General features: G+C 45.8%; 1 protein-coding gene across 2 annotated transcripts in view; it reads right to left on the minus strand.

The window, feature by feature from the left end:
* Positions 1-16,230, minus strand: part of DLK2 (delta like non-canonical Notch ligand 2) — a 100,033-nt gene that overhangs the window by 34,892 nt on the left and 48,911 nt on the right. For both annotated transcript variants that reach the window (XM_088442977.1, XM_088442978.1), the window contains 4 exons: positions 14,352-14,517; positions 6,899-6,988; positions 6,577-6,640; positions 4,226-4,356 (listed from right to left, as the gene is read on the minus strand). In XM_088442977.1, coding sequence (XP_088299103.1) covers positions 4,226-4,356; positions 6,577-6,640; positions 6,899-6,971 — 268 coding nt within the window. In that variant the 5' untranslated portion in view covers positions 6,972-6,988; positions 14,352-14,517. The remainder of the gene's footprint in view (positions 1-4,225; positions 4,357-6,576; positions 6,641-6,898; positions 6,989-14,351; positions 14,518-16,230) is intronic.

The following is a 16,230-nucleotide window of genomic DNA, read 5'->3' on the forward strand; positions in this document are numbered from 1 at the left end:
CGGGTAGAATAGAACAGAGAAGGGGGTAATCGGGTAGAATATAGAATAGAGAAGGAAGTAATCGGGTAGAATAGAATAGAGAAGGAAGTAATCTGGTAGAATAGAATAGAGGAGGGGGTAATCGTGTAGAATAGAATAGAGAAGGGGGTAATACAATAGAGAAGGGGGTAATCTGGTAGAATAGAATAGAGAAGGGGGTATATGGGTAGAATAGAGAAGGGGTAATCTGGTAGACTAGAATAGAGAAGGAACATGGGCGTTTCAAGAGAGGAGGGGGTCCGTGTGCAGTCTCCGACACGGGCCCCCCTTCTCTCCGTCCAGCGGCCGGCAGCACACTAAGCTGTGCGCCGCCAGTGCCGGAGTTATAGACACTGGGCACTAGAGTGCACCCAGAGTCTATAGAGTAAGCGCAGGTCACCGGGAAAATGGCCACGGCGGCCATTTTCCCTGTACTGTGAATGCATAAACAAAGGGAAAATGGCTGCGGCGGCCATTTTCCAGTTGTTTTTACAGCGCCGGACCCCCGACGTGGGACTCTGGAGAGGTTAGTAATACTATGGGTGCAGGGTGTGCGGTTCTCCCCTGGACCTAGGTCACCGTGTGCCCCGCACACCCTGCACCCATTATAGATACGCCCCTGAGAAGGAAGTAATAAAATAGAGAAGGAAGTAATCGTGTAGAATATAATAGACAAATGGTAATCTGGTAGACTAGAAAAGAGAAGAAAGTAATAAAATAGAGAAGGGGTAATCTTGTAGAATAAAATAGAGAAGTGGTCATCTGATAGAATAGTATAGAATAAAGTTGGGGGTAATCTGATAGAATAGAGAAGGAATTATCAGGTAGACTAGAATAGAGAAGGAAGTAATAAAATAGAGAAGGGGTAATCTTGTAGAATAGAATAGAGAAGGGGTAATCGGGTAGAATAGAACAGAGAAGGGGTAATCAGGTAGAATAGAGCAGAGAAGGGGTAATCGGATACAATGTAATAGTCGGGGGTAATCTGATAGAATAGAGAAGGGGTAATCGGGTAGAATAAAATAGAGAAGTGGTCATCTTCTGTATTGGAATAGAGTTGGGGGTAATCTGATAGAATAGAGAAGGGGTAAATCGGGTAGAATAGAATAGAGGGGTGATAGGCAGAATAGGAGTGAAGCTGGTAGAATAGTGTGGGGGGGATTGAGTAGATTAGTCTAGAGAGTAACGGGGTATATTTACTAAAGGTTGATTGATTTAAAATCAAGGAAAATAGATCAACATCGATTTTGTATTTCTGGGGCTAAAGCACACATTTACTAATACTTTAAAAAACAAATCAAAAATTTACTGTTAGTAAATGCGTAAATTAGCAACACAAACACAACATACAGTAGATGTTCATTGATTTTCATTGATATTAAATAGATCAAAAATCGATTAACACACAAAGGCCCTGATTCAGACCCGCTCGCTGCCGGACGCAGCTCGCAGGTCTGACGGGCGTTATTTATTTTTTATTTTTTTCTTGTCTGGCCTTCTGGCCGCTCGCTAAGCTGTGGGTGACCACCCACAGCTTTTGCGAGCGGCCAGGTGATGGTCGCGACCATCGTGCTTGCGACGAGACCCTTGTGGTAGGGCCTCGTCTGCCGCAAGCCCCAGTGAGCTTCTGGTCTAATACAGCCGGAAGCTCACTACGTGATGTCAGTAGGGCTGCCCCCAAATGGCAGGCGTTCTCTTCGAATTTCTCACTCGCTCCGGGGTCGCACGTGCGCACTGCCTGGCCATCGACCCACTTGCGAGCGGGTCTGAATCAGGCCCAAAGTGCAGTACAAATGCTAATTTATAAAGTAATTTGCCAACTTTAGTGCAAATGTTCCCAATCTTCTGCATGGGGGGGCTGTACTTTACACTACTGGATGGAAGGAGTTCGGCAGATCAGGGGTGTTCCTTTACACCTACATTTTACGGGACAGATTTTTTTTAAATGATATAAATGGATGGTGGGTAATAAGGGTGGAAATTAGAGGCTACTGTAACTAATTTTACGACGATAGTTCCAAGGGTTGGGAAATGAGAATGTACCCTGGCATATCATTCTGCCAGCCCTAGCTCCTGTTACAATAAAGGACACATTGCCACTTACAAAACAGACAAATCTGGAACTCACAATGGGCTTTTTTTGTTTATTAGAGTCGGAACCATTTTCTTTACGTGTGTATGTAGCATATATCTCAAAATATGAACAACTCAAAGTATGCAGTATTTCTACACTTGTCACACAAACTTGCCTAGTTACATCTTGCTGTGGCTTATAGAGTAAGAAGCTGGCCAGGCACCCGAGCACATGGCATCATGATGTCACACAGAGGGGGGCGGAGCCACCAGCACAGGAAGTGCAGCACTGCCCGGGGCAGCCCGAGAAAGCTCTGATTGGCTGTACAGAATGTCTGCCTAGAGTGTCCAAAGGACACTCCAGGTGGCACTGCAGCAGCTACAGATGTGGCCTTAATAGCTAAAAAAAAAAAAAAAAAAAAAAAAAACTGTCTTGGCACGCCAGGTCCCGTGAGACTGCTAGCGCTGGGCATCTCTTTTTTTGCCGAAAATGAATCTAAGTGGCAATGTGATGCTACTAGGACGCACCAGCAGACTGTGCTGACTAATTTGATATGCGACACTTTTATATCTGTGTGAGGCCCTAAATCTGTATACGAAGTGCTACAATGTAGCGGCCGCAGCTTTTTTCATGCCATGTTCCGTTGTGTCAAATATCAAATGTATCTGCTGGTGCATCCTAGTCCTATCGCACTGCGATAGAAGTGCATTTTGGCAAATAAGATGATCAACGCTAGCAGAGTAGCACAGGACCTGGCGGCTCGCTCACTCCAGGCAAGTTGCGCTGCGTGGCATATTGAGGCTAGATGTATGAGGACACATCTTTATACTGGCTCTAAGGTGCTATTCAAAGTACCCTTGCTAGCCAGTAGCAAGGGCTGAGGGGCACCCCACCTTGTGCGCTGGCACACCCCTAGATACGGCCCTGCCTCCCCCCCAAGCCCATACTCCTGGCTAGCAGGGTGCCTGGAATGGCATCTTGCAGTCAGGATTGCTGCTCCATCACCCCCGTGGACAGCTCCAGATGGGCACCCTGCACAGTATATGCAGCCGACCAGGTGTGAGGAAGCCCGATCAGCGATGCACTTACCGGGGCTGTCGGTCACGCCCTCTTCTGCGCAACGTCATGACATCGCACGCTCAGTGGGCTGGACTGAAACAGGGTGCAACCAGTGGACTGGACCGATACAGGGTGCAACCAGGGTGACAGGGGTACTATTAAACGCAGAAGTTGCATTTTTTTAATATAAAATGTAATAAAATACAACCAACCCCCAAACACACACTCGTTTCCTGCTTTATAAATCCAAAGGGAATTTTCTTTTATGCAGTAATCGGACGTAAAACATGACGGAATATAGCTGCGATGCTAATGTGATGAACCCTTAGCCTGAGGGATTACTACAAAATCAGCCAATTAAAAGTGGCCGCAAAGTTCTGCAGGTTTCATTAGCCTCCTCACAGCTTTTACATCGGGCCTCCAAAGAAGTGTATCTGGGGATGGACCCAAGTCTCATTAGTTATCAGCCCTAGTGGGCATCTCATACTTACTGCCCCCAACTTAAACTTGCCCGCCGCTGTTCTACGCCTCCAGGTGTAAGTGGATGCAAGTTAAATACATGAAATCTAGATACTGAGACATTTTGGTGGAAATGAACATATTTATGCCTTAGTTATAGAGTTATGCCCTAGTTATAATAAAACTGTAACTGTGTAACCAATCACTAGCTAGTATCCAACACATCAATCACCTAATTTCCTAACGGAACATAAAAACATAACAATTTAAATGAAAAAAGGTCTAAAAACGTGAGACGTTACAATCTAATTTAATTAGTATTAATTCAATAGTAAGAAAATCTGAACGTGTTTGGGTGACAATAGAATAAATGCATTTTAGACATCAGAGTGACTTGATGTTAATCTGGAATCCAGCATTAAAGTCCTTGTAAGCATTAATTATAATCGTGTGACAAAATATTATTATAATATGAGAAAATATCAGAACATGAGACCTCAATATGTGAATGAACTTCATATGTAGCACTGTTCAAAGCCAATCGTTCATCCTAACACCAGTACAATGGTCGTGTCTGCGGCCGGCCTGACGCCGGTATTCTACTATATCACTCACCTTTGTCGCAGAACTTGCCAGCCCAACCGCTCAGGCACATGCACTGCCAGGATTGGTGACAGACACCATGGACACAGCCTGGCATTCTTACACAGTCCTCGCAAAATGTACCATCCCAGCCGGGGTCACACCTACAGATGCAATCACAGCCAGGGTTAAAGGCCACCAGATAATTATGTGTGTCCTGCAATTCATCCTCTGCACTGAAATCACAGGGATGGGGGTTTACTAACACAAACCAAACAGTGCTTCACCTGCGTTTCGCCAACCCACCCCCACCCCCATCACCACCCCCAAACAGTACTTCCTGTCAATCACTCTGCGATGGGGTCTGCGTAGCTTCTGCGATCGCAGTCCCAATTGCAGTGACTGGCTCGCGCATGTGTAGTATGCAGCGATCCTTGCTGAATCAGGCCCTAAGAATCTTTTGAAGGATAAACTTCCTTGGAAATAGTGTTTGTTTTTCACATTAGGGGAACCTTGTTCTAGCCCTTGGACACAGACAAGCAGGCTGGGAGAGTGTTAACTTATCAGTCTCTCTTATTCAGCTTACCTGCTACAGAATACTATCCAGGTTGGGGATCAAAAAGCCTACCAGAGTACATTTCTTAAGCTATGGAGTTATATGTCATTAGTGTTCCTGGAGACAACCAAATTTGCATCTACACAGATCCTGTGAGAACAAGAAAGCAGTCCTTTCCAGCCTGGAATGGGTGGGGGCCGCTGGGGCAAAGAGGGATTGTGGGACTTTAAGGATCAGAAACCCACACTACTAGGGATTTACTATACAAGGGAGTAGCTTCACGCTAGGAGTGGTCCAATCTTCTTCCTCATGTGGTCTCCCCCCACAGATCACTAAACCTCAGAGTAAGTGAATTTAGGGTTTTATTTATTCCTTTTTTTTTAATTTTAGTCAGTCTGTGCATTACATATCTGTAGGTCTTGATTATTTACACAAAAGGGAATACAAGTGCACAACTCCAAATTAACTGATATATAAATAAATATATTTTTGCAATAAATAGAGGTTTTTGGCATAATCTTGGCCAAGGTTATGGGCCTACCCACCACATCCGGGTAACCTCTGTAGGGTAGGTCCCTAACATACTAGGGTTCAAATCCAGAGCGCAGGACACCCCCAAACTAGCTCAGCTAAACCACCCCAAGGCACCGCTATCATTTTTGGTTCATTTTTGGGGCGTAGGTCCCCCTGGATTGCTTTGGTTGATCTGCTTAAAGGCACCGCAGTATAACACATTTTTCTTTCAACACATTTTTACGCTTCACTGTCTGTTTTTTTTATATATGGATTTCACTATTTTTATTTTATTTTTTATATGCAGCTGTTGCTACTCTTAACTATTTCCTTTACACTTCACTTTTCATATTATAGCGGTGCCTTGGGGTGGCTTAGCTAGGCTAGTTTGGGGGTGTCATGCGCTCTGGATTTTGAATCCTAGTATGTTAGGGACCTACCCTACAGAGGTTACCCGGATGCGGTGGGTTGGCCCATAACCTTGGCCAAGATTATGCCAAAAACCTCTATTTATTTCAAAAAATTATTTATTTATATATAATCAGTTAATTTGGAGTTGTGCACTTGTATTCCCTTTTGTGTATATATCAATTGTCTCCACAGGTAGCGCCTCCAAATATAAATATATATATATATATATATATGCAGGGTGCGCAGTCTGAGGCCCATTTTCTATATAGGTCTTGTTTATCTACCTGTTTTTATTTGTAACTTAACCCTGGAGATATTTTCTCAATAAATCCTAAAAATGTATCAGCGTTACCGCTGTGCTCTATGAAGTCACATGCCTGGGGAGACCCGTGCTACATCTATGTAATAACTGTTGATTTACAAGTACGATTTATGTGTCTGGCGATCGCAAGAGCGCTATTCCAATACTCTTCAAGGTGGCAGCTTGAAACCCATGTCACGACTGCCCACCTGCATCAGGTTGGCTTATCTGAGCGCGGGCTGGGGCGCGATGCTGTGACAGAAAGATAAACTAAATTGTTAATTCAAATGATGATGGAGTCAGCAGCACTGCATGTCTGCAGAGGTAAGCAGAGTGGGCGGCATGATGTAGGGTAGGGGGCGGCAGAAGCAAGCAATGCCCCCCGATGGTGTTTGCCGCTTTGCGTCTATGAAGGCATTCTTGCTGAATAGGGATCTCCAGCAGCCTCCTACATCTGTCACAGGTATTTTCTAAATGTTATGCTTCAACCACGCATGCTCAGTATCAGAAAAGGCAGTGAAAAAAAAAGCCAATCTATCTAGATTTATATATACACACTTAATAGGATGGGTAATAGGAACTTAGAATGGAGCGCACACTGACCTGCACACGCCGTCTTCGTCACAGTGCCCGTGATATAGGTCACAGCGGTCCACACACTCGTCACCTGCAGGAAAATACATTTCTTACAGCATGACCATTAATGCTGCCCCCTCACAAGCACATAGGGGCTTTCATATACATTTTTTGTATTCACAGGCACTGCTGCTGTATTGCTGAATACTACATAATTACGGAGCTATTTGTCAGTGTTGGGTGCAGTATTTGTGTTGGCCTGCAGGTGTTGCTGTCGCTTAGCATTGTGGCAGCAGTGAGGATTCGGGTGGAAGATGTTAATAATTGACATCTTTATTTAACTTCTTACCTTTTACCGATGTCTGGTACATAAACAGGACCCAACACAAGGCGGAGATCAGGAGTGGGGGGCAGCAGAGCATGGTCAGCAATGCAGAGTCTAAGTGGAGAGAAAACATTGAATCACTTCACCGGCACTACAGCCACACGCTGCAATCACTGCACCCTCACTACAGCCACACGCTGCAATCACTGCACCCTCACTACAGCCACACACTGCAATCACTGCACTGTCACTACAGCCACACACTGCAATCACTGCACTGTCACTACAGCCACACACTGCAATCACTGCACTGTCACACACTGCAATCACTGCACCTTCACTACAGCCACACACCGCAATCACTGCACCCTCACTATAGCCACACTGCACCCTCACTACAGCCACACACTGCAATCCCTGCACCTTCACTACAGCCATACACCACCATCCCTGCACCTTCACTACAGCCACACACCGCAATCACTGCACCCTCACGCTACAATCACTGCACCCTCACTACAGCCACGCACTGCAATCACTGCACTGTCACTACAGCCACACACTGCAATCACTGCACTGTCACACACTGCACCTTCACTACAGCCACACACCACAATCACTGCACCCTCACTACAGCCACACACTGCAATCACTGCACCCTCACTACAGCCACACACTGCAATCCCTGCACCTTCACTACAGCCATACACCACCATCCCTGCACCTTCACTACAGCCACACACCGCAATCACTGCACCTTCACTACAGCCACACACCGCAATCACTGCACCCTCACTACAGCCACATACCGCAATCACTGCACCCTCACACTGCAACCTCACTACAGCCACACACTGTAACCACTGCACCGGCACTACAGCCACACACTGCAATCACTGCACTGTCACTACAGCCATACACCACCATCCCTGCACCTTCACTACAGCCTCACACTGCAATCACTGCACCCTCACTACAGCCACACACTGTAACCACTGCACTGTCACTACAGTCACACACTGCAATCACTGCACCCTCACTACAGCCACACACTGCAATCACTGCACCGGCACTACAGCCACACACTGCAATCACTGCACTGTCACTACAGCCATACACCACCATCCCTGCACCTTCACTACAGCCTCACACTGCAATCACTGCACCCTCACTACAGCCACACACTGCAATCACTGCACCCTCACTACAGCCACACACTGTAACCACTGCACTGTCACTACAGTCACACACTGCAATTACTGCACCCTCACTACAGCCACACACTGCAATTTATTTATTTATTAACAGTTTCTTATATAGTGGAGCATATTCCGTTTCGCTTTACAATTTGAAACAACATTAATAGAACAAAACTGGGTTGTAAGTGACAGACATAAAGGTAAGAGGGCACAATCAGTGCACCATCACTTCAGCCACACACTGCAATTACTACACCCTCACTTCAGCCACACACTGCAATTACTACATACATGCCTACTCTCCCGATTTGGCCGGGAACCTCACGAAAATCGGGTGCCGCTCCCGGCCCCCCGGAAAAGTAGGCAGGTCTCCCAACTTCTCCAGTCCTACTGCAATGTAGCGCTAAACCCCCCGCTGCGGAGGGGCTGATGATGCGATTCGCGTCATCATAAGCCCGCCCCCTGCCTCGCAATGCCGGAAACATCGGCATTGTGTAGCGGGGGCGGAGCTCCGCCCCTAAACACTGGTAATTTGTCCAGACACGCCCCTCTGTACAGGCCCCGCCCCCTGCTAAACCGACCTGGCTGCTTCCTCCCGGAGGAAGCAGCCAGGATGTAGGCAAGTATGAATTACTACACCCTCACTTCAGCCACACACTGCAATTACTACACCCTCACTTCAGCCACACACTGCAATTACTACACCCTCACTGCGGTCACACACTGCAAGCACTGCACCCTCACTTCAGCCACACACTGCAATCAGTGCATGCTCACTACAGACATACACTACAATCACTGCACCCTGGCTACAGCTACACATTGCAATCACTGCACCCTCACTGCAGTCACACACTGCAAGCACTGCACCCGCACTTCAGCCGCACAATGCAATCAGTGCACCCTCACACTGCACCTTCACTTCAGCCGCACACTGCAATCAGTGCAAGCTCACTTCAGCCAAACACTGCAATCACTGCACCCTGACTACAGCCACACACTTAACCCGCACCACTGTCAGTCAAACATTGAAGTCACTGAACCCCCCCTACAAGCATCATTACACTATCCATACAGTCACATACGGCATTAACTATACTCTCACTACAGCTATACACCCTGGAATCATTGCACCATTGCTAAACTCACTACACCCTCAGGGTCTGATTCAGAGCCGGACGCTATTTGCGGACGGTCGTTCCAAAAAAGGGGCCGGCTATATAAATTGAGGGCTCGCTCTTTGCGGTTCGTTGACGCCTCTATGTCTGAGCGAGCAAACGAAAAATGCGCTCGCTATTTTGTAAAGACGCCGCTTTGCCGTTCGCATCACACGACATCTCCGGTATTTATTAGATTAATCGGGTACATCGAAAGGCATTTGAATTGCTCGCAGTGCTTGTGGTAGCTTTTTCCTACCGCTATCACTGCGAACAGTTCAGGCTAAAAGACAACCAAGTGACGTGGTCAATGACGCTCCTTTACTAATTATGCACTCCCATTAAACGCCCTTTTGACAGTTAGGCACGCCTGCGTTCGGATCTCCACTCCCCGTTTTCAAGCACCTTCCCCTGTTACCACCCACAAGCAGTACATTCTGTCAATCAAATTAGCAGCCCCTCGATGTTTTGTGAGCGCACGATTTCCGACCGCAATGACTGGTTTGCGTATGCGCATTTGTGTGAACATCGCTTAGAGCGAACGAGCGGCCGCTTACAAGCGGCTCTGAATCAGGCCCACAGTACAGCTGCACACTTTGCTCATGTCACCTTCACTAGAGCCACACACTAATCACTATGCTCTCACTACAACCACACACTAATCACTATGCTCTCACTACAACCACACACTAATCACTATGCTCTCACTACAACCACACACTAATCACTATGCTCTCACTACAACCACACACTAATCACTATGCTCTCACTACAACCACACACTAATCACTATGCTCTCACTACAACCACACACTAATCACTATGCTCTCACTACAACCACACACTAATCACTATGCTCTCACTACAACCACACACTAATCACTATGCTCTCACTACAACCACACACTAATCACTATGCTCTCACTACAACCACACACTAATCACTATGCTCTCACTACAACCACACACTAATCACTATGCTCTCACTACAATCACACACTAATCACTACGCTCTCACTACAACCACACACTAATCACTATGCTCTCACTACAACCACACACTAATCACTATGCTCTCACTACAACCACACACTAATCACTATGCTCTCACTACAACCACACACTAATCACTATGCTCTCACTACAACCACACACTAATCACTATGCTCTCACTACAATCACACACTAATCACTACGCTCTCACTACAACCACACACTAATCACTATGCTCTCACTACAACCACACACTAATCACTATGCTCTCACTACAACCACACACTAATCACTATGCTCTCACTACAACCACACACTAATCACTATGCTCTCACTACAACCACACACTAATCACTATGCTCTCACTACAACCACACACTAATCACTACGCTCTCACTACAACCACACACTAATCACTATGCTCTCACTACAACCACACACTAATCACTATGCTCTCACTACAACCACACACTAATCACTACGCTCTCACTACAACCACACACTAATCACTATGCTCTCACTACAACCACACACTAATCACTATGCTCTCACTAGAGCCACACACTAATCACTATGCTCTCACTACAACCACACACTAATCACTATGCTCTCACTACAACCACACACTAATCACTATGCTCTCACTACAACCACACACTAATCACTATGCTCTCACTACAACCACACACTAATCACTATGCTCTCACTACAACCACACACTAATCACTATGCTCTCACTACAATCACACACTAATCACTACGCTCTCACTACAACCACACACTAATCACTACGCTCTCACTACAACCACACACTAATCACTATGCTCTCACTACAACCACACACTAATCACTATGCTCTCACTGTAGCCAAACAGAACATTCACTCCACACTTACTTTAGCCAAAGCCTATAATCATTGGATTTCCCACAGAATAGGAGAGAATATATTTTTCGACCAGTTGCACAGGATATTAATTCTTCATATCCAAAAAGAGAACCTCTAGTATATCAATTTCAGTGAGTCACAATAGGGGGTGCAACTACCAACAAACAATACATGACTAGCATTAAGGAGAAAAAAAGAATGGTCTTATGTAGTGCCCAAACGAAGGATTTATTAAAACATAAATATTAAAGAAGAACTAATAAAAGTTAAGACAATATACTAAAACCAGATACATAAATCAAAGATATAGCTAAGTGTTCAAGAGAAGTTGAAAAATGTGATTAGGATACACTGCACACTTTATGTCCTCTCAATTGTCTCTATAAGAAATTATTTTACATATGATAAAATTATGTTCCATGTGTTTATAAAACAAGTGATTGTTTTACATTTAAAGTCATCTAATTATTAATACATTTGTTCTGGATCAAATGCAATATGGAACCTTCTTATGTTTATATATAAGGAGATCAACGTTGTTTTAAGTGATAACAAGTTAAGGGGTCAATTTACTAAGCCTTGGATGCAGGTAAAGTGAACAGAGATAAAGTACCAGCCAATCGGCTCCTACCTGCCATGTCACAGGCTGTGCTTGAAAAATTACAGTTAGGAGCTGGTTGGCTGGTACTTTATCTCCGTCCACTTTATCTCCATCCAAGCCTTAAAAAATAGACCCTGTAATCCAGTATGTTGTACAATTTGTGTGATTTTATTTTGATTTCATGGTGCATCTTCTTTACAATTTGATCACATTATATTCTCAGTTTTATGTTTACACTAGAGATGGCCATTGGCCATCGATGATTCATAATCATTGATGGTTTATGGCCAATGTTGAATGCTTTTTACCATCGATGGGGACACCCAGATGGTATCCTTCCATCGATGTCTAAGCATAACCAAATGATTGTTTGTTTGTTTTTTAAACAAGGTGCCCGACACAGAACGTAGTTCCGCCCACAACACCTGCAAAGCCCAACCCCCAGGTCCTGATTGGCCCACGGGCCAGTCAGTCAAAGAACAGGGCTGACCATCAGTATGTGAAATCATCGATGTTTATCCATTGCATAGTTGGTAACCATCGATGGCCACTTGCTATATGGCCATCAAGGGTAACCTATAGGGATGCCCATCGACCATTGACGGTTGCTGGCCAATGTCAACTATTTTTGCCATCAATGGAGAACCATGTTCTCTGCCATCGGTGGATGAGCAGGAGCCTATGTTTTTATTTTTTTAATCAGCAGGACAGAGCTTAGCCCCGCCCCTGGCAGCCGCTAAGCCCCACTCCTGTTTTTTCTTTTCATTGGCCTGCAGCCCAGTGTGGCTGCAGCAGAGATGACCATCGAGGAGGTGCAAACCATCAATGGTTTACCATAGATGGTTTGTGTGCCATCGATGGTAATCTCTGATGGGCCCATCAATGGTATCCATCAATGGACACCCCTCCGATGGCCAACCCTTTTAACCATTGATGGAAGCCACACCAATGACCATCCTAGTTTACACACTATGACATAGGAGTGTCTATATGAAGTTCTAATTAGTCTCCAATATAATCACAGTGGACATATGGTTGTTATGTATTTATATAAGTTTATATCAAGATCATATATGTCCTTTATCAAACACAATTATACCAACCTGCAATGCTTTCACATCATTATGAACCGATCACTATAATTCATTTATAGTAGTAGCAGTGTTCGTGGGTAATCAGGATATGCAAATATCCCTGGTTAGTTGTATGTTATTGTGAACAATGCTTTTCTCTTTTATAGCATCACACTCAGTTATAATCTGCCAGGATTGCTCATTTTAATTCTGGCCTCCCTCCACTGGCAATCTTTCACTGCTACAGCTTAATATAACCACACGGTCACAGTAATTCATGCCCTCCCGGGACTATCTCATAGCTTATGTTATATATGGTATGTCATAATTCTAAAACACATTGGATCATAATGTGCGTTGTACAAACGCTGACGCACAATTCACTGTAAAGCTTTGTCAAGGCAACTAGACTCACTACACCTTTACTACAGTTCAACAATTTACTTATGTCACCTTCACTACAACCACACACTAATCACTACGCTCTCACTACAACCACACACTAATCACTACGCTCTCACTACAATCACACACTAATCACTACGCTCTCACTACAACCACACACTAATCACTACAGCCAAACAGAACATTCACTCCACACTTACTTTAGCCAAAGGCTGTAATCATTGGATTCCACACAGTATAACATCCTCATTACACCCACAAATGGTAATTACTACATGTACACACTATTATCACAACTCCAATAGAATGACTTACCAGCACTCTCACTACATCTAGAGAGGAATAACTAGAAACGACTGCATCCCATGGCATTTGCATGGGAATTTACCGCTAATAAGATACCCTCGCCCAACCCTTATAATTACTACACCACACACTGACTGACATTATCCTGACATTAAGATCCCCACCCACACAATCGCCCGAATCTGAGATGGGAGTAAAGCAAAATAGAGCAGGTAACTGTGCACCTTGGTAAAACCATGCTGCGCTGCAGGAGGTGCAGATGTAACATGTGCATAGTTTTTGATGTGTGAGAGGCGTGTCCAAACTCAAATCTACATTGCAGTCAGGGGCGGGCTGGGCAGGGTGCTGTCCACCCCCTCCCCAGGCCGGCACAATTTTAGTGATTTAGGGCCACTCTAAACTATAATATGTGTAAAGTAAACCAGCAGTGGCTAACAGAAAATGGCTTCCCCCTTCAGCAGACTTCAAAAACATGGCCGCCACTGACAAATAGAGAGCCAGGTTTCCTTTCCCCAGGAACCCAAGGAGCTGACTCTGGGCGAAGAGTCTACTGCTGTGGCGTGCCAGACGCCAGAGAGAGAGGAGGGGCCCCGGACGAAGACTGCGCATGGGCCCCTTTCCTCTCTTAATACGCCCCGGATTGCGGTGTAACAATAAAGCTGCCCAGCATTTGCGGGTTACATGCAAAACCAGCCAGTATTTAACCTTCATGCAAAAACAATAAATGTATTTGAACCCCTTGCATTGCAGCATAGCTTGTCCAGGTGCAGTGTTACTGGCTCTTCTTTGCTTTACTCCCAACTCAGAATCAGGCCCAAAAAAAACAAAGTCAGTGAGGGCACCTGTGAGCTTCCTACCTCCAGTGGAAGGACACAGTCTGACTGCCTGGCTGCTTATGGTGAGGCGAGGAGGAGGAAAGCAGGTCCCATCTTGTGGGAGGAGAGCGCTGCCAGATGGGAAGAGTTATGGTACCAAATATTGGGACATCCCAGTTCTCTGTAACGGGAGAGATTAATCTTTTACCTGTGGAGAGAGGAACCAAGAGGTAAGTATTGTAATTTGTAGATTGCAAGCTCCACATGTTCCTCCAAGCAACTGCTGGTGTGGAGCACTCACCGCCTGTATTATTATAATTCAAATCTGTACAAGTGCATTCACTATTAATAACATTTATCAGAATATCATAATACATTGCTTTTTGACCTTCAACTATGTAAGGAACTTGTGACTTGTGATCCTATTGATTGTGGCCTGGCAGTGATCGTCTGACTTGATCCTCCAGTTACTCAGATGAGATTATATTTTATGCCAGAGGTTCCCAAACGCGGACCTCAAGGCTCCCCAACAGTTCAGGTTTTAGCATGGCCGGATTAACGGGGGGGGGGGGGCGACAGGGGCGGTCGTCCCTGGGTCCCCACACGTGAAGGGCCCCACACCCATCAGGGTTAAAGTGGGCCGTAGGAGACGGAACCAGTTCCGCCTCCTCCGGCAACCTAACCCCGACGCCGCAGGGAGGCTCCATTTGCCAGGCGCCCGCTGACTGTAACCAGCAGGCGCCTAGCTCCCTCCCCGCAGTGGCAGCCAGCCCGGAGCCGGAGACTGGATCTCACTTGTGAGCTCTGGCCTCTGGCTCACGCAGTGCACCATGGGAGAGACGTCATGACGTCTCTCCCATGGTGCATAGAAGCAGTCGAGCGGACTGGACGTGGACGGCAGTGGATGCGGGAGCAGGGCGTAAGGCAAGTATTCATTTTATTTTATTTTTGTGCAAGCGGCATTACTCAGGGGGTGGGCATTACTACTGGGGGCACTACAACAGAGGGAGCATTACTATTGTCGTCACAAATACAGGGGCATTTGTACTTGGGGAATTTATACCCAGGGTACTACTACAGGGGGCAATACTACTGGGGCCAATACCACAGGGGGCATGACTACTGGGGGCACAACTACAGGGGTATTACTACTAGGGCATTACTATTGGGCACACACAAGGGGCATGACTACTGGGGCATTACTACTGGGGGGGCACAACTACAGGGGTATTACTACAGGGGGGATTTACTGTATACAGGGGGCATGACTACTGGGGGGCACTACTAATGGAAGTTTTGCATAGAGGGCACTGCATAAGGGGCACTACTACTGGGTGCACTGCATAAAGGGCACCACTACTGTGGGCTCTGCATGCAAAGCACTACCACTGTGGGCACTGACACTACTGGGGGCGCTGCATAAGGTCCCCATAGCGCATACCATCAGTTCGTCAGATTTAATAGGGGCCCCCACAGACCTTAATCCGGCCCTGGGTTTTTTATAGATATCCATAGTTGACCACAGGTGACTTTATTAGTACCTCAGTCAATATGATTTAACCACCTGTGCTCAACCATGGATATCTCTAAAACCTGAACTGTTGGGTAGCCTTGAGGCCCGCGTTTGGGAACCTCTGTTTTATGCATTTGTGAGCATATTTTATGTTGTTTTTAAATCAATTTTAAAAAGGTTTGGTACTTCCTCATCTTTGCGGCCCCCTGCTGGAGGCGCTGGTTACGCTACTTACTTATCTTCACTAGTCAAGTAGCGTAAAGATCAGCCAGTGTCCAACGTCATTCCCTACCATCCAAGTGGGCATGGAGGGGAAATATATCCTTGTGGCGAGCAAAGCGAGCTCGTAAGGGGCCGAATGGTATTTCCTCGTGTTTACGCTACTTAAGTATCTTCACTGACTAGTGA

This window comes from Taudactylus pleione, unplaced genomic scaffold (genome assembly GCF_031769625.1).
Source record: "Taudactylus pleione unplaced genomic scaffold, aTauple2 ptg000320l, whole genome shotgun sequence".
In the NCBI taxonomy this organism is placed as follows: domain Eukaryota; kingdom Metazoa; phylum Chordata; class Amphibia; order Anura; family Myobatrachidae; genus Taudactylus; species Taudactylus pleione.